General features: G+C 39.0%; 1 protein-coding gene across 11 annotated transcripts in view; it reads left to right on the forward strand.

Moving 5' to 3' along the window:
* Window positions 1-20284, forward strand: part of LTBP1 (latent transforming growth factor beta binding protein 1) — a 369687-nt gene that overhangs the window by 214381 nt on the left and 135022 nt on the right. For all 11 annotated transcript variants that reach the window (XM_074378708.1, XM_074378705.1, XM_074378704.1 and 8 more), the window contains 2 exons: window positions 4286-4388; window positions 8476-8547. In XM_074378708.1, coding sequence (XP_074234809.1) covers window positions 4286-4388; window positions 8476-8547 — 175 coding nt within the window. The remainder of the gene's footprint in view (window positions 1-4285; window positions 4389-8475; window positions 8548-20284) is intronic.

Genomic DNA, 20284 nt, shown 5'->3' on the forward strand with positions numbered 1-20284 from the left:
TGGAATTTGGGATTACTGTCCCGTTGTCTCATTTCTATCTAGTAAGGCTGAGTGATGGGTGAAGCATTTCCCTGCTCATCAGTGAGAGCCTGGGTTTAGACCCCGGTCTAATGATTCCCATCCATTGCTGCTTTCTTTTCCCCAAGGCTGGAGCTTCCTTGTGACAGATCCACTGCCCGGTGCAGCAAACATGCTTGAGATGAAGATATTTATAGGTACCTGTAATTTTAAGGCATGAAAATTGAATCACTTGAAACCATGCTCCCATGTTTATCCCCTCTTCAAGTTACCGTTCATCTCTGGAGCAACTCCCATGAGTTTTGAATTGACAAAAATTGTAAGCCTTTATACATGTAAGACTGAACATTTCAGCTCCTGTATTTGTAGGGAGTTCTAAAACCAGCTGTGATCACAGCTTTATTTTGAGTATCAGGAAAGGGGTACGGTATTTCAAAAGTGAGTTTTTGCAAGTCAGTATTGTAGATAAGTCTACAGTTAAGTATTCTCAATCAAGTCAAGATTTAGAATAGTACATTGTCTTGCAGTCTGTTAATTTCTTCACAATGGTGAACAATTAAAGATTTTCATACCATGGCTTGGAATAATTGTGTGTTGTGAAAGTCAAACCATTGACATTCATGGAGTAATTGTGATGATTTTTAAGTAGTCTTACCTTCTGATGTATAGTGCTAATAAAGATGGGAACTGTCAGTGAGTTATTTCCATGCACCCAGTCTTCTAAGGATCATGATGATTGGGGCTGCGAGTAGCTCTATTTGATTTTCTTTTTTCTTAATTTAGTTTGCAGAAGTCCTTTAGGAAGAGGCTCAGGCTGGGGTAAGCATCTCTGGAGATGCTGATAGAAGGGAGGAGGTAAGACATAGGAGATGGGTAGGAGTGCATCTGCCCAGACACAGTTCTGTTACAGACTTGAGAGCAACAGAAGTACTTGAGATTGCCTCTAGTGTGTAGTAATTTGCATTTCCTAAATCAAGTACTGCAGCCTGTCAGTGTATAGCACCCCAGATGTGGCAGAAACCATACGATTTACCTGCTTCATATCCTGGACTTGATGAGAGATGGTCCTCCAGCCTTCATTCCCAACGAAGATGTCAGCCTCTTGCATTGTTGAGGAGTCTTAACTGTTGAAAGTCTCCTGCTTAATGAGTTGGAGCCTCTCTTCCTGGATTTGCAGCCTTTAGTCATGCAACTAACTTCAGGCAATGAGTTTGTTTAACACACCTGCACTCCGCCATCATGGCTGCACGTCATCTTACTGTCTCTGCTTTCTTCACTTGACATTCACAGGACCTGATTACCAGAACCTTCATTGTTCCGTTTGGACTGCCCTAGGTGGGCCATGCATCTGCTGGAATCCTAGCACCAGCAGGTGGGGTCATAGTGTCCCCTCGCCTGCAGCACCAGGTTGTGTGCGCTTTGAGGAACTGTATCATGTTGCTCGATGGACAGGATAGATATTTCTCTCTGACCTGAAATAGCTAAATATTGGGTTATAAATTTAACACATTTCTCCTGGATTTCTTGTAAGATATGCTTTGAAATGAAAGACAGGCTTAGACAGAAAAGACCTAGTGGTGTTGAATGGTCTATTATGTGAGAGCCCTGGGTATGGCAACAAAGATGTCTGAGTTGGAGTTCCTGGCTACACATTGAAGTCTGCATAGTTAAATAACTAAAGGGACAAACATGAAACCTCATGCCTTGTTAGAAGCCTGACTTCATCCCGTGCAGTCTTTTCTCATACTGTGCAGACCTGGTTTTGAGAACACACAGTGTCATGGTACCACCTACACTGCCATTTATTTAATCGATTTGGATGGCTTGTGCTGCTCTTGGCTGTGGACCTGCGAAAACAAAGCCATAGGATAAAGCGGCCTGAATCCTGTAATGAAAACCTTGTACCTTTTCTGAGGCCTGGTATTGAGAAATGATTTATTTTTGCCCTCCTAAATAAAACATTCTAGGAATCTGAGGTGAAAATTGGATTTTAACTGCTACTAAAATTTGGAGCATATAAAAATGGCACGTGTTGAGAGTTTTGCTTGATTATAGAAGAACCTAGAGAGTATGGGAGGAGACTGGTCTACATGGGATGTGCACTGGTGTCTTATGTAAACCTGACTGCTAAACCTGGAAACGCGCTGGTATCTGACATAAATCTGATGCTAAACCTGGGAACACACTGGAAGCACGCTCTGGCAGCAGATGGCAACGGTGGAGACTACTGCGTTCTTAACATAATTATTTTGTTTCCAGTCTGATGCCTGGAGCGGTGTTCCTTCTTCCATGCTTCCTATTTCAGATTTCAGCCTTCTGTGACTAAGCTGGAGGAGTCTGGGAACGTCCTGAACCCAGCCAGCATGTGCTTTTCTTGCCTCAGGTTCTCTATTTCATACATGAGTTCCCTCTCCCTCCCCCTTCTCCCTCTCCTCTCCCCCTGCTCATCATAGATGATTTTGGGAGAGCGTATGACATCCTGTCGAAATCATAAAAAACCACAAAAACCCAAGGACTTCAAAGCTAGATGTAACTAAAACTTCATTAACTGTGCTGGGCCTTCTCTGGTTTTGTTTTACAATTCGGACATGGAGTCACATAGAGCCTCATTCGGAATCCTGCGTGGGCGGACCCAGCGGGAAAGCAGGGCTGTCCCTGGAGGCCTGCCTGGTGACTGGCGTCTACTTTCCGCTGCCCTTCCAGGAGTCACCACCTGCCCCGGCTGTCTGTCGCTGTGTTCTGCTCACTAGCCTGGGCGAGTGTGCTCATTTCCATGGTTTTTCACAGAACCGCTGCATCCTTGGATGGACTGCAGCTAGTTAGTTTGTTCCTTAGTTCCTCCGCTTGTGTGTGCCTTCCTTCCCTCAAGACTTATTGAGCATTTATTTGCCATGTGTCCTGTGTATTGGGTTATACAGATGAATAAGATACATCTGGATTTAATTAGAACGCATAGCAGAGGCAGCGGAACTGTGTAGAGAGTGCCCTGGAGGAGGGAGGCTGGTTGGAGGAAGGGGCTGAAATTGAGGCGACAGGAGGCTTTCCAGTGAGGGTTCTCCAGGGCTGCGGCTTACGGGATAAAGAAAGTTTCTCCAGGCAAAGGAAGAAGGAAGGACATTCCAGAGAGGAGAAACCGCTTTTTGGAAAGACGGTTGGGGTACAGAAAATAAGGAGTCCTTTGATGTGCCTGAAGGATGGATGCAGAGGCCGAGGGGACGGGGAAGAAAGCTGGTCTAAGGTGAGAACAGGCAGGGCCTTACATGTCATGCTGGGGAGTTGGCAGTCTTCAGATGGCAGAGGGTGACTGAAACTTTTCAGTCAGTAGGGTACTGTGATCAGATTTGTCTTTGGAAAGATGGCTCTGGAAACCGTTTGAGAATCTTGTAGAGACTGAGGCAGAGGGACCCCCTTAGATGTGGGACGTGGGCTTAGCCTGCACAGAAGGGATGAAGAGCCAAGTGGCCGTCCCTGCACAACCCCCTCAGAATTGGTACCCAGAGCAGTATGTTTTCCTAGAGCCCTCCCAGCCTCACGGAGCTGCTCTCACTTGAGACCCCTGCCTCCCAGCCTCATCTGACCTTGAGTGACAAGGAGTCGAGATGGATCTTTCCATTGGTCAACTCATGTTGCTCAGGTGGCCTTGAAGCCTGGCCCTTCTGCCTGCTGGCCTGACTTAAACCTGCCATCACCTTCCGAGCTGGGCTGCCTTCCCTGGGTCAGGCTGCTTGGATGCCTGGAGCCTTCGTCTCGCAGAGCTGACCTGGCTCGGCCCTGCTGGTGTCTGGCCCAGGTCTTGGTGTGGCAGGAGGACAGGGACCTCTTGTAGATGGGATCTGTGCCACGTTCTCAAGGTCTCTGTCCTCACCTCTCCCTTACAGCTCTGTTCCCTGAGGGTCCACAGCAGAGAGTTCAACAGACAGCTGAAACTCAGAGTTTAACTTCTCTCTTAAGTTTTGAGGTTCTTAATAAGGAAAAAAAATGGCTTTGAAAAGTTCAGTTTTATGCAGTGCTCTGAACAGTGACAGGTTTTCTGAAAATGCTCACAATGCCCAGGAGCTCTTGGAAATATGCTTGTTCATTTTAGTGTCCTATTGATTGTGTCCTGGTGTTTTGTTCCAAGGTTTCAGAGCCACCCCACACCCCTGTCCCAGCTCTGTGTCCATAACAAGGGAACTCTTTTATAATGTGACGGTGAAGCACAGCAGTGCTCTGGAGCTGGGCATCCTGCATTCAATTAACCTTCGTATTTCACACCTCATCATTGCAGTGTGGCAAGGCGCTCCCTGGCCTTTCAAAGCAAGAGGACTGCTGTGGAACCGTGGGCACCTCCTGGGGCTTCCACAAATGCCAGAAATGCCCCAAGAAGCCGAGTAAGTGTTGTTCCATCATTCCTTTGCAGGTTACTGTTGCGCATCTGTTTCCTTATGGTGACTTTTAATGGTGAAACAACATTAGACTTTCAAAGAAATCACTCAGAATTGTAGAATGTAGTGTGATAATTTGCATTTCCAGAAACCTTGCAAGTCTGAGAAAGCTTTCATATTGATTCTATTTTTTAATAGACATAGCTATCAGTTGCCTTGTCCAGTTGGATGACTTATTTTTGAAAAAGTCTTTTCAGAAGCAGTGTGCTAAAATAGGCTGTATTTCCTCAGGGGAAATAAAAATAAGATCTCTTCTAAAGTGATAATTAAATGCTTCAAACCCTGGAACAAGTCAGTGCCATTATTTCTTATGTTACATTGCTTAAATTAAGTTTTTATTAATGTCCACCACTTCTCTTGTAGGTTTTTAGACTTCACTGAAAGAAAAGCTAAAATGGAGAAATGAATGATTGCTGATGTGTGAAAGAGAAATTTTTAATCACCAGGACAGTGCTTTCCCCTTTTCTTCTTACTCGCTACTGTTCAATTATCCCACTTTTCATGACATGAAACTCTGTCGACACCCATATGCATTGATTAGTCTATAAAATCTGTTTTTGAGAACCTGTTGATGTGAAGAAACCTAGATTTACATCTTTCTATGACTTTCCCCCAAATTTCTGAATATAGTGTGAACGCTGGATAACTGATTCCTAATATTTTTTTGAAATACAGAAGTAATTTGTTTTATGTTGACTTTTTTCCCTCTTATACATCACATTTTTCCTAAGAAAGCAAGTGATAGTTTTTTCTATCACCTTTTGCTTTATTTAATTGAAGATTTATATAGCTGTTTTTTATAGTTTGTGCTGCAAGGAATTTCTCATTTGCTTTAAGTTGGATATTTTTTATTTTACCCTTCTTTAAACTTCTATTGATTTGATTGATAGTCTCAACTGCCTTTTAAAAAATACTGTTCAACCTAGAATCTGCCATCTTGGAATCACCGCTCCATAAGTCTGTCTCATATACTATTCTTCCATCATCATAATTTGTGTTAAATAAGTGTCTCTGGTTTGGGCTTCCTTGTCTCACAAACTTACATGTTCTCTAAATCTTTCATTGTCTAAAGTTAATTTCACTTATTTTGTTAATAATTGCTCCTGTCTTCTTGTGGAGAAACAGCTTTTGGAAATACCTACTAAAGTTTCTGATAATTAATGAATTCTTCATTTAGGGGGAAAAAGCCACATAAATAAGGACATTCAGTACTGAGACAGTGTCCCCAGTGGACTTTGTACAATATTCAATAGTGATTGGCAATGTGGATTTCCCCCCAGTGGGTTGAGTGTGATGGTCCCTCCTCACTGAAATATCCACTTGCCTAAAATTATTGTGGCCGCCTGACCAAAGGGACATCTGGGAGACATTAGATATGATTTCAAGAGCATGGAGTTTGGAGTTAGGTAGACCTGAGTTTGACTCCCAGCTCTGTCGCTTGCTGTTGAGGCTTACGGATCATGAAACGAGTCTGTATCTAAAATGTTGAAAATCATTGCCTTTTTAAAAATGTCTAACCTTCCTTTTTTGGTTAAGTTTGTCTTTAGGAATATTCTGAAGGGTATGTGTTTCCCACAGCTAAGTCTAAGGACTTGAAGAGTCTAATTCTTACAACTTGGTTTTGAGGCTACATTTATGTTCTCTAATACTTTTTCCATTTTATCTCTTATTTTTCTTTTCCATTTCTCCCCTTCTCTGTGTCTCTTTTGCTTATTTGCTTCTTCTCTTTCCTCTTATTTCCAAATCCCAAAGTTGCAAACAGGGACAGAAATCAGGAGTAAAGGGAACCATAAATGTTAACGTTTTTTGTTTTGTTTTTGTTTTTTAATCTCTAACTTTTACTCTTGACCTTTTGTCATTTTTATCTAGAATTGTATCATTTGGGGATAAATTCACTGTTTTATGTGGTTCTGTTATCTCTATGTTTTATGTTGGTAATTTCAACTCAAACGTGAAAGTACAAAGTTGCTATCCCTTTTACTAAACATTGATGAAAATATATTCATATGTTGGTTCATTTAATGTGTAAAATTGAAGAGATTAATTCTATTTCAGGAAGGGCAATGTAGATTATAAATGAAGTGAACTATTAACATCTTGACATTTACTGCATTTGTGCCGTCCTATGACATGACTCACTCCCAAGAAACACACTCAGGGTCACATACTTCCTGTGTCATTTAAAAAACTTTCCTTTCCTTGGTTGGTACTACTGTCTAAATCAGACTCATTTTGGAAGAAAGCAGACTTTCCTTGGCTTTATAAGCTGGAGTTTTGTGTTCCTTGCCTTTTTTTTTTTTTTTTTTTTTTTTACTCAAAGTAGTTCAAACTTTCGTTTTCAAGTGGCTTTTATTTAATGTTTGAAGTTTTTGTTTAGCCGTATACAGAAAGGCCTTTCATTGTTGATCAGTTCTTACTGTGAAAACTTAATTTTAAATCTGCGGATGATTTCATTAAATAGTCTGTAATCTGTTAAAAATGTACTTAGTGTGAACAAGTCTCTTGTCCTTTAAAAGTTTTTAGAAAGAATTAACATCAAATCCTAAATGGAGGAACTTTAAGGGATCATCTGGCCTGGCTTCCTGACTTGGAGTAGATGACTGTTAATTTTTAAACAAGATATGATCTCTCTTTGCCTTTGAACACTTCAGACAGAGATCCCACAATCTCTGTAGGTCACCTGCTACATACAGGGTGTCCTTGTTACATGGGACAAGACTACTCATGTGGCCAAGGGCTGCATGGGCGACTCCCCATGTACCACCCTCTCTTTCTTTAACCCACCATTCCCAGACTCCTCACTTTAGCCATTTTCCCACAAGGGAAGTATGGCAGAGAAGGAAGTAAATGAGGAGAGGAATGCCACTGGTAAACACTTACCCTGTTGATGAGCAGAGAGAATAAAGAACACGTGTTAGGGGCAAGATAATCGTATTTTCCAAAAGAAAATTTCCTTGTTACTTGCAACTTTCTTTTTTTACTTCTTGTTCAGGTCTTTTCCGTGGTCTAACCCTCCCTCCTATTTTGATTACCGTCCATCTTCTGTTACTCATTATCTTAATAAAAGAACACCTTACTGCAGGAAACAGTGATGTCTGTCACTTAGTGAGTGCTTGTGTTTGTCAAACACTGCAATAGGCGTTTTGCCTGAATGACCTTGACGCTGCACAACAGCCCTGAGCTGTGCGGTAGATCGGAGCATTCTCACGGTGCAGGATTCCATTTGAAACCTTGTTTCTCAAGGTTGCAGAGCTGTTGATAGGCAGAGTCAAGATGTGGTCAACTTGGTCCCAGGACTTACGCCAAGAAGTCTGTCAGGTGTCACTTTAGGAAGTCAAAATTTGACTAGGACTTTTGATCCTACAAAATTTTTTTTAAATGATAAATTGGTGACCGCATCATTTGTATTGTGGATGAGTTTTCTGAGTGGTGAACCGTACAGCTGATCACAGCAGCCCTTACATCTCCCAGCTTCCTCTCATCACCTTCTGTTCTTTCCAGCCTTATGGTAGGAAGAATAATTGCTCATAACTGGAATATGTGAGCCTGTAATTGAGGCGAGCATATAATTTATTGTCTCAACTGGAACCCTTTTGGGAGTGAAATGGAGTGTTATTAAGGAACTTTGCTGGAACAACAGATTATCACCATAGACTGTCCCAGGCAGACCAGGATGTATAGTCACCCTGTCTGTTAGAAGAAAATTCAACTGCCTGTAGTTAATCATTGGAGGGGAATTGTGTTTTTTGTGATATAAATAATCACTAATTTGAGCAAAATATAGAACAATTTTATGATTCGTTGAATTAACATAATCAAGAGTTACTGACAACTAATTAGAATTTTTATCTTACAAAATATGAAGTATACTGAAAAACAAGGAAAATGTAAAAGAAATTGATAGACATTGGCTTGGTATCTTAGAAATGAGTAAGGTCACTGATGCTTTATGTGGCTTTGGTCATTGCATATAGCCATTTAGGGTTGTAGGAACTTAAACCGAGTGTGTAACAGAATTCTTTCTTCTTGACAGCTTATCACGGATATAGCCAAATGATGGAATGCCTACAAGGTTATAAGCGGGTTAACAACACCTTTTGTCAAGGTAAGCTTAACTGAATTCATGGGTGTATGAGCTCAACAGCTTGGCTTTTTAGAAACCTGAGTTGTTTTGCCCCATTTTGCTCATTATCCCAGCATGTGATGGTCACACAGTGAACCGCCACCTGCTCACTCCTTTAGGAAATAGAAGTTTAATGTATGGTTGCTTGAATTGCTTCACCACTATTTAACCTTTATGAAACCTGTTCCCTTCTATTGGTGATGCAATCCATGGAAGATGGGATTACATTATGGAGCTCCCTGTGGGCTCCATGCTAGTCACCTCAAATCCACACATGGTTGTGTGCACACATGAGCACATACATGTACCTAGAAGTACCACCTCTTTACCGACATACGATTGGGCAGCAGAGTTCCCTTTTTTCCTCATCAGAATGTTGCTGGCTACCTTGAAATATTCAGATATTAGAATAGACACACATGTCTTAGTCAATAATGTAAACCTATGTAATTAAAGGTGAAATACCCTGAGTGCTCTTGATCAGAATATATTGAAACATACAGCAGATGATCTTCAGAGATCATCTAGTTCAGTATCTCTACTTTACAAATAAGAACATTCAAGCCCAGACTGGTTGAATGACTTCCCAGTGGCTAAATAGAGCTGAGGTTGTAACTCACGTTTGCCAATGCCTAGCTTAGTACCCATATATGGTATCAAATTTTGTTTCAGTTACTTTGAGAGGTGTCCAATTAATTCTCCTAATTTCCCTGTACATGTCTAGGATGAAGGTGGTGGTGTTAGTAACTTGGAAATATGTGTACATTGAAGTAAGCAGAGAAAGAGCCTCCAAGAGTGTTATTGAATGAAAATCCATGTCGAGAACACAGCACATGTCCTCTGACTTGTGGTCTGAGGCTATGTATTCATAGGATAGAGTAGATTAAGGTGACATTAACAGATAGAGATTAATCCCTATTAAAATGGCTCATGTCAAAGGTATATGTTAATTGCCTAAGAATTTTTTCAAGTAAGTTGTTTCTTGCGTACTGCATCCATGTAACTAGTATGATTTGTAGAGCTTTTGCTGACTTAAAAGGAATCTTCTTTTAAATGCACGTGGGCATACCGTGTCTTTAAAAAGTTTTGCCTTCAAATCATAGATGAGAGAATGATGGCAAAGTTAGAATTAACTGCTCAAGGAGAGGGGGCCCAAGATGCTTTTTGAGAAATATCTGCAAACCTGTAATAGTGCTAGGTATGTGGGAGTAATTCTTGCAACATTATGCAAAAATCAGTAGAATTTATGATACCATTGAAAGATCATATTATGTGGATGGAAGATTGAATTAAATGGATGGAAGAATGAATGGATGGCTAAATGTTATATATTCTACCTTGTGAACCAAGTTGTTTCACCAATTTTGGGTAAAAATCTATATGAAAAGCCCGAACTCATTGTTAGGATGCATTAGTAGAAACAGAATGAGCGGGGCATGGGCTGTAATGACCTTGTACTGTGCCAGTCAGGCTGAATTTGGGGTTTGGGTTTTTGGTGTTTGAGTACTTGGTGTTCATTGTCTTTTGGCTGATAAGATCAGCAGGCCTGGGAAGGGCCTGGAAACAGGAGGATGTTTAGCTTGGAGAAGTGCAGACCAAAGAGAAATAATAGCTGCCTCATAAACATGTCTTTAAATAAATGTTTGATCAACTGTGCGACGAAACAAGACTTTTATGAGTTGCTTCAAAAGCCAAAGTCAGTAGGATGGAGTTATAAGGAGGCATATTTACAACAACTACCAGCAAAGCTTTTCTGTGGAATACACTTGCCTGACGCTAGTGAAACACCTGAGGAAGTACTGAGCCTTCAGCACTTAGAGGTGATCCAGCAGATCCTGAATAGGGATGCTCCAGGAAACTTCTAGAACTTCTGTCCTGTGCTGTACATCCTGTTATATGACTCTGTAGGGACTTTCCTGTTCTCTGCTGCCATTGTTTCTCTGTCATCTGGGATAGAGGTTGTGCATGAGAAGAGAGAAATCACTGTGTGTGTGGTCTGTCGCACAAGTTTTAGATCCCAGACATGTAGTTTCCTGAAGTGTCCCTGTGATCAGGCATATCTGCTTGCTCCATTAAGCTATGGAGAGAGGCGGACCCTTACCCTTTACCATTCTAATCCTGCATGGCTAATGTTAGATACACTCCAGAATGTCAGGTGCTCCTAATTTCTCTGAATGTCAAATGATGATGCATATACATATTTTGGGGGTAGGGTGGGATTTGGACGTTTTTAATTGCCATTACAAACTGAGAAAGTAAGTAACTTTGCTAAAGTCACACAGATAATTAAGAGGGCCGGGCAGGATTGAAGTCCTACACCTCCTCTGTCTCTGTGTGCAGCATGGCTTCCTTTACCAATTTTGTGTATGTCTGTGAAGTATTACTAATGTAGATACTAGCTCATGAGAACAGAAGATATGCCATCTGTTGTGAGAACTAGTAGAAGTGAAAGCAATTAATTTGGTTTTATTTAATAAGAAAGGATGATTATCTAATATATTCCTTCTTCTGGCTGGTTCAAGGTTCTAACAGTCTGTATTCATAAAAATACCACCGTGGAAGTGAAAAATTGCAAGTAATCATTTGCTATTTCATTTAGCAAAATAAAATGGAGAATTCTTTAAATAATCCTTTAAATAATTCTTCGAGGTTTTTTGCATTTTCCTTCTCCTGATACGGCTGGAATGGAGTGACCCTTGGCAAGTTTTGTTCATACTGAGCATACAAATGGTTCCGCCTCAGTCAGTTGCACTGATGCTCAGTATCTCTAAACCCTGGCTTAGGTTTGTCTCAGGAGGATATTTGCAAAACAGTGTACTTTTTGGCATGGATTCTGGAGTGAAGTATCACAGAAAATTCCATTTCTTGGTGCCTCAAGAAGGCACTGCTAAATTACACTACAGAAAATATTGACTCATAAAATAATCTGATTTCATTCATCATAATCTGTTAAAATTGCTTTTGAGAGAAGGGCCTAATTTCACTCCCTTTGTCATATTACTGGCCCCTAAAATTGGATAGAACTTTCTCACATTACACGTAATCTTGGTTTTTCCTAGAGCCTTGAAGCGTTCTGATGTTATGCTGAAGTTTTTCAAAAGGAGCCCATTAACCATCTAATTACTTGTGCGTTCCACATTGTTCTTAGAGTTTAATGTCTTCTCAGTTTACAAAGCACATTTAAAATTAAAGTGATTAATAACTAGAATTACGTTATTTCCTTCAACTAAGTGAATTAATGTCCTGAAACAACTTTCCATGATGGGTACTCAGTAACAAAGAACCAACTGTGCACAAGTTAATTTGAGGAGCTTTCACATAAGTGCCCTCCAAGTTGGGGTTTTTTTCCTCCCCTCCTCTCTAGTGGTGCTGCAATTATCTCTTCAAAGGAATGATTTATTACATATACACACATGGAGCTCTAAAACCTGCCCTCACTATGCTCAACATTATGGGATTGTTGTAATTTGCTTCATTTATCATAACAAACAATACAATTAAATTTCCTGGTGGAGTAGAGCAGTATTTGTCATTTGAGTATTATGCTAAAGGTTTGATGTAGAACTGGAATTAAATGAAGTAATACCGCGTGGAAATGATAACAGGAACTCCTACTTTCACACGGCTTCCCTGCATTTTGAGTACTCTCACTTGCTCATAACATTGCCATGGCATGAATGAGTTCTTTAAAATTAGGTGTAAATCTGAAAAAAAAAAATGAAATTAGGTGTAAATCTAAGTTTTAACACTATAATTTGGTCGTGAAAATACTTCGGGACCAATCTATTTAGTGAAATCTTTTATTAAAAGAAAGTATCAAAAATTAACCCAACATTGTAAATCGACTATACTTCAGTTTAAAAAGTGGCTTTTAAAAAGAGGCATTATCTCTTTTGATATGGTTAAAAAAATTTACTTCTTTCATTAGTTGATAGGTATAGAATCAACCTACTGTTTTCTATATTTTTAGCATGTGCCAAGGTGCTGTAGGCAGTGCCAAAATACATAGTTAGAAGATGTCTATGCTTTTAGAATCCAGTGTTTGTATATTCCTTTTTCATAAATAATCTTGAAATCTTTAAAAATACTGAATAATCCACACACATTAATTGGCAGGGACGGCTGAGCTGCAGACTGAGGATATGTGTTGAATGATGAGTAAGACATTGGTCCTGCCCTTTGGATTTAGTGTAATTAAATCAGTCCGAATCAGCAGGATGCAATTTGCTTTGTTCACTCGCCCAAATAGCTGAATTTCAGCTGACTCCAGATGAGCCCGTTAAAGCAGATACGAAAGAGCTGTCCACATAACTCTCTTTTGGCATCATTTTATGACACTGGTTGTTTTGCCTTAATAAAATAAATTTATAGAGCAGATACACTAAGACACAGTCATGCTCAGGACCACAACTCTCAATGCCAGACTCCCTTTTGACAGAAAGCACCCCAAAGTGCATCTGAAACTGAATTTTATTTGGACCATAGAAGAGGTAATGGACATTTTTTTTCCAGGGCCATATCTCTGTCATTAAATGAAACTCACCAATCTTGATTAATAATCCACATAAGGAAGCTATCATGGGACTTTTTGGTTATGAAGAGCTTGCCTGAACTGTAGTTTCCATTTCAGATCTCCTAATGATTATCCAAAAATTTCTGGTGACTGCAGTGTGGTGAGCACATGGAGAAATACTGGTCTTTGAGTACTTTGAAGGGACTAGGCAGTGCAGGTGAGACTCAAGAAAACCTGCTTGGCTGGGGGTAAGAACATGGCCTGTGGCATAGTGCTGGGTTAAAACGGACAGGTAGGGTGAGATGAAGTGATTCATCACTTGAAGACAAGTCTCTTATAATTAATTGCTTGAGCCATTTACAATAAACATGCTTTGTGATTCATGCTGGGAAAACAGTTAGTGGAGTTCCATTTCTTTTAACACAGAGATGTCCAAAGGCCCTTAATGACAACTTCCTGCACTTAGAAAAGAAAATGGTTTTGTGCTTAGATAAGAATTATCATTGTAGAGTTATTTTCAAAATATAGTTAATGGAAATTGAGGGGTTTTTTTTCATACAGTTAATAGTGAAATGAATTTAGTGACATTTTATCAGATTTTGCACCCAGGATTGTCTCTTGTATCCTCTGCTTGCTTTCTGAGTTCATGTTATTTTTCATGGTGGGATTGCCAGATAAAATGCAGTTACATTTGAATTTCAGATAAACAGCAAATAATTGGGGACATATATTAAAGTGTTCATTAAATTTGAATTTCACAGGGGGAGGTTCTAGCTCAAGTGGTAGAGAAGTGCATGCTTAGCAATCACAAGGTCCTGACTTCAATCCCCAGTACCTCCTCTAAAAATAAATAAGTAACCCCCCCCAATTTTGAATTTCACATGAACAGGGTATCCTGTGTTTTTATTTTCTAATCTGTATTTTGAGATCTCATCTTTTAACGGTTCCTTAAATGAGGATCACTGCTAAGTACGTATCTGTCTGAAAGTATCTTTATTTGGAGCACATTCTATAATGAGACCAGTCAGGTGTACAATTCTAGGTTAACAGTTATTTTCCGACAATACTCTTGACTACGTTATACCAATGTCTTTCTGACTTCTTTTTGATACCTCTGTAGATGACCTCTCTCTTTTGAGATCATCTCTGAGCTCTTTGTGTTTTGTAGTTTCACTGTGATACATCTGTATTTGGGTCTGTCTTGATTTCACTCAGTGGACAGAGTGCATTGTCCATCTGAAGACTCAGGTCGTTCCTCAACTTTGAAAAATGACCAGCTATTACCTCTTCAAATATTGCTTCTTCACCATCCTCTTCAGGGGAATTTCCTTCTAGACAAGTGTTAGAGCCTCTCTATTTTTCATGCCTCTTAAGAGTCTTTTGTGCTTTAATCTTCCTGTCGTTTTTTGTTGCCTTACGCATGAATATCTCAGTTCCATCTTCCAGTCTTCTAATTGCTGTTTTACTATGCTTACCCAGACTCGATGCCGTCTCTTACACTTTTCATTCTAAGACTGTTTTTCATTTCTAAGATTTCTAATTTTTTTTTTTTTATAACTAACCTGTTCTTGTTTCATTTAAAAACAATTTTTTAAGGGGGGAGTAATTAGGTTTGTATGTATATATGTGGATATTTTTAATAAGGTACTGGGGATTGAACCTGGAACCTTATGCATGCTAGGCACAGACTCAACCACTGAGCCAAACCCTCCAGCCTTGTTTCACTTTTTAATGTATTCATTCATTTACCGTTTTAAGCATGATGAGATGTTTAGCCAGATTCCGGTTGCTGAGGGAGGGGTGTTTTTGCATAGATACATTTAGTTTGTTACCCTCAGTTGCTGAACTCCTGGCTGCCTCTCTAGACTGCAGACCCAGAGGTTCAGTGGCCCACCTGCTACCATGTACTTCTATACCAACTGAGATGTTGATCGCGTTTTTTTTTTAATCTTTTGTAATTTATAATTGCAGTATGTTTGGAACAGGGGTAAATGCCAAAGCATGATCTTACTGTGCTACTTAAAAAAAAAAGTGTCCATATCAGGATTGAGGTGTTTTTTTTTTTTGAATTTAAGAAATCAATATCAGAATGTGGTATTTTATATATAATACATAATTTTTGTTTGAGGATATTGAAAAGCTTTTCAGAAAACTTTGTTACGTAATTAACTGTTACCCAGTCTTTTTATCCATTGTAATTAAGCAGCCCATCCACATAAATTTTTTCACCATGTGCCATTCATCCTTCACTCACTTACTTTACAGATATTTAATGACAATTTAAGTGAGGGTACTCAGAAAAAACAGAGTTTGGTAACTCAGTTCCTACCCTTATGAAGATCACTGTTCTCATATATAATTAAAACATGAAGGCAGCATGTACTGTAAGAAATGAATGAAACACTATTCAGTGTCATAGGAGAGAAAGTTCCTATTTCATTAGAACATCACAGATGACATTTAAAGACATGTTCTTTAAAAAATCACATTCTTTCATATTTATAAAAATAATTCACACTTATTTAAAATTTGGAAATGAGAGAAATGTATAAAAAATATAAATTACCAAATTGATATATTTTACTGTATTTCCTACCAGTCATATATATAGAAATTTGAGATTATATTTGCTGGGTGAGAACCACAGGTGAAGGTGGATGAGACTGTAAAGATAGCTGTGAAAACTGTGTTTATACTTAATAGGTAACATGTATTATTAAATAATCTTCTAAAATAATCTTCTAAAAATTAATCTAATGCTGACAGAGAATCCCAGTTAATGGATATGGGATAATTCATTTATCCATCTCCCCTCAAGTTGGATTTTCAGGTTAGTTTCTATCTTTCCTTTATAAGTAAAACGCTATTAGGGGGGCACTCTTGAACTGAAACCTTCATATGACTCTGTGATTATGTTTAGAAGAGAAATGACTGGTTCCCAATTCATCCTGCAGAGAGTTCATTCTACATTACGTTTCAGAGAGGATGTACTTCCCACTAGAAGTAGAGAGCCCAGGGACTGGGTCCCTCCTCTCCTTCCTTTTTCCTTTTCTTTACAAACTTGAAAACACAAAATAGTTAAATAGTATGTTGTTCCTCATGTAGGCTCTGCATTTGAATTGAATTTTCCATTGAGGTATTTTATATTGAATTTTATTTGGTATATGGTATTTTATATTGAATACAGCTGTGAGCAAGATGGTTATTTTTAATATTTACTGTCTTACTAGAACTAACTCTTAATTGTTTTACTTGTCTCTTCTGAGTTTGCTGTGTAGAAGTAGATTTACCTTCAAATAACTGCAGTTTGGGGAAGATGCTAATGGGGTGGGGAGGTCACTAAGGCTGGAAGAAACTAAGACGGGGGTGTGGCAGAACATGGCCGTGCTTGTGCTGGGTGAGAACCACAGGTGGAGGTGGATGAGACCGTAAACGCGTTTTGAGCTGGGGTAGGGGACTGTGCTGAATTTGAAATTTGTTTGGTACAGTGCCTAGGGCCTTGTGAGTGTCAGCTTCTTTCAATGTTTTATTTTAAATAGATGGAAAAGTGATGTATGTTAGTCTGTTGACATTTCTGGTTTGCTTCAAAGGTTTTGGAGTGAGAAGAAATTTTCATGGAGCTAATATAAATGTCTTCAAGTTGCTATAGTCAGCCTTCTGTATCTGCAGGTTCCACTTCTGCAATAGGGAAGGCAGACTGTGCTGTGCCATTTTATTTGAGGGACTTGAGCATCCATAGTATCTTCAGGGAGTGGGGGAGAGGTGGTCCTGGAACCAAGCCCCCTGGGTTACCAAGGGACGACCGTAGGGAGGGCTGTGTACTCTCCCTCCATTTTCCCCCTTTCCCATCCTCCCTCCGTCCTCACCTTGCCCTCTTTCTCAAAGCCCACCCAGCCTGTTTCCAGCCTTCTTACAGTGATGGTAACAATGAACAAGGGAAACGATGTTCATAGTCATAAATACGTTTTTAGTGAAAACGATCTTGGCACAGCAGGTGACGTAAGTGGTCTGAGTTTCCACAGTTCTCCAGCACGCAGGCCCAGTTTGGCCCTTTTGTATCTGACCTAAGTTCTTCCTCTAGTGGTCTTATGTCCTTACCAACTTTCCCCTGGACTTCCTCCTGAGGTGGAACTAGCTGGGCCACCTGCTCCTCTGCTTCTAATTACTGTTGATTTTATTTATGTAAGACTTTCCTCCTTATGGTATTACTGGCCTAAGAACAACTTGATGAGTGTCTCTTTTCTAATTTAATAGATTTCCTTTTTGGTCATTACTGCATACACACCTTTTTTTTTTTAATTGAAGTATAGTCAGTTTAGAGTGTTGTTCATTTCTGCTGCACAACATCGTGATTCAGTTATACATATATATTCCTTTTCATATTCTTTTTCATTATAGGCTATTACGCAATATTGAATATAGTTCCCTGTGCTATACAGTAGGACCTTGTTGTTGATCTATTTTGTATATAATCATATCTTCAGATCCTGAATCCCAGTTTATCCCTCCCCACCCTCTTTCCCTCCTGGTAACTATAAGTTGGTTTGCTATGTCTGTGAGTCTGTTTCTGTTTTGTGAATAAGTTCATTTGTGTCATTTTCTTAGATTCCACATATAAATGATACCATATGTTATTTGTCTTTCTCTGTCTTGCTTCACTTGTTATGGTAGTATCTAGGTCCATCCATGCTGCAAATGGCATTGTTTTATTCTTTTACACCACAGAATAGTATTCCATTTTACACACACACACACACACACACACACACACACACACACACACACACACACAACTTCTTTATCTACTCATCTGTCGATGGACATTTAGGTTGCTTCCATGTCTTGGCTATTGTAAATAGTGCTGCTGTGAACATTGGGGTGCATGTATCTTGTCAAATTAGTTTCCTCCAGATGTATGCCCAGGAGTGAGATTGCCGGATCATATTGTAAGTCTGTTTTTAGTTTTTAAAAGAATCTGCATGCTGTTTTCCATAATGGATGCACCGAGCTGCATTCTCACCTGTAGGGTAGGAGGATTCCCTTTTCTCCACACCCTCTCCAGCATTTATTGTTTGTGAACTTGTTAATGATGGCCATTCTGACTGGTGTTTTTCATGTGCCTGTTGGCCATTTGTACGTCTTCATTGTAGAAGTGTTTGTTTAGATCTTCTGCCCATTTTTTGATTGGGTTATGTTTTTTATGTTTTGTTATTAAGTTATATGAGGTGTTTATATATTCTGGAAATTAAGCCCTTGTCAGTCCCTTCATTTGCAAATATTTTCTCCTATTCTATAGGTTGTCTTCTTGTTATGTTTAGAGTTTCCTTTGCTATGCATAAGCTTATAAGTTTAACTAGGTCCCATTTGTTTGTTTTTGTTTTTATTTCTATTGCATTGGTAGACGGCCCTAGGAGAATATTGCTACATTTGTATCAGAATGTTTTGCCTGTGTTCGTTTCTAGATTTATGGTGTCTTGTCTTATGTTTAAGTCTTTAAGCCATTTTGAGTTTATTTTTGTGTATGGCGTTAGACTCTACTTCTTAATGGGAGGGAGCTGCAACGTCACATAGACCGGGGCTTGAATACAAGGAGAGGTGAGATTTGGGGCTGTTTTAAAAATGAGTCTGTAACACCTTGATGGTTTATACTGACTTAGCATGTATAAATGGATTTTGCTTGAGAAAAAAGGAAGTAAATATCTTTATTTGTATTACTGTGAAGTCACTTTACATCTAACCATAAGAGGCCATATCGAAAAAGTTTGATAATATTAGAAATTATATAATTTGCTATGTATTTAAATTCACTTTTTGTTGAAGTATAACCTATGTATAGAACAATGCACAAAAAACAATGCACAAATCATAGGGAATTAGCTCAGTGGACATTACAAAGTGAATATAACTGTGTAGTTACTATTACTCAAGTCAAGACATTAGAAGATCACTTGCACCCCAGCATCTGCCCTTTGTCTTTTCCCAGTTTTTACTTTCTCCCTCTTTTTCAGAACTAATCACTGTCCTAACTCATAAGCATAGATGAGTTGTCTTTTTATGAACTTTCAGATTATCCAATGTCTGCTGTTTTGTGTCTGGCTTCTTTCACTCAACAGCATGTGACCAGTACCATTGTTTAATATTCAGAACTGTGGCAAGTGAAGTGATAATATCCATTGATGTTTTCATTTGAGAGCTTTTCAGTGCTCTTCCCTTCCTTCAGCAAATTCTTCTGACTTCTTGGTTTGTGCAGCATCCACTCCAGTTCCAATGCTGTCTCTAAAGTTCCCTTTATTTCCATTATCATAGGGAATTGCTTGCTGTGATGTTTACTTCTTTCTAGGAGGAAATAAGCAATATGTATGAAAGTAATGTGGGTGCAAGAATGAAACTTAGAATCCTTTGTTCTTGCTATATATTTGGGAAATCAATAGATGTGAACTAAGACTAGAGTCAACCTGACTTGATAATTAAATTATTCAGAACCCTTAAAATGTATAAAATTTTAGCCTATCACATTCATCACAATGCTCTGCTGTATTTAGTGATTTAATCTCAGAAACTGGGAGGAGGTTGCTTAATGTGATGCTTAATCATATTTAAAATAGTCATTTGATACAACATTGTAAAATGACTATAACTCAATAAAAAAAATGTTAAAAAAAATAAAGTCAGTGACCAATAGGGAATTGATAGGTTTTATTGATTTGAGGTGTTATTTTGCTGTCCTAGGCATCCTCTGGGAATTCCTGCTGCTTTTTGTAGTCTAAATAGGCACATTATTTGGGGTAAGACTTTTAACAGTTTTGATCTTGACCTGAGCATCATTTTAGCATTTAAAAATCAATTTGGGACCCATTCTCATCCATTTTAGAATCATTTTCTGATGTGTCCTCTGACTATGTTCCTATCACTGGGATAGGATTCAAAAAGGAAATGTCTGTTTATTTTATTCACTTTTCTTCAGGAAAGACAGTGGTGAAGTGAGTCATTAACACATTGTATTTTCCAATGGTTCTTTGACTTTAATCTCTGGGGCTATAAATTCAATGGGAAGATGCCTGTTGTATCACGAGTGATGAGGAAAGCTCATGATTGATGTGTGTTACTATGAATGTTTCAAGGAGAAACTAATGTAGTGTCTGTAGACTGTAGTCAGAAATCCAAGACCAGCAGAGATGTGCGTCTTCCATGTGTAGGACACGTGTC

The sequence above is a fragment of the Camelus bactrianus genome, chromosome 15, assembly GCF_048773025.1.
Source record: "Camelus bactrianus isolate YW-2024 breed Bactrian camel chromosome 15, ASM4877302v1, whole genome shotgun sequence".
NCBI classification, from domain to species: domain Eukaryota; kingdom Metazoa; phylum Chordata; class Mammalia; order Artiodactyla; family Camelidae; genus Camelus; species Camelus bactrianus.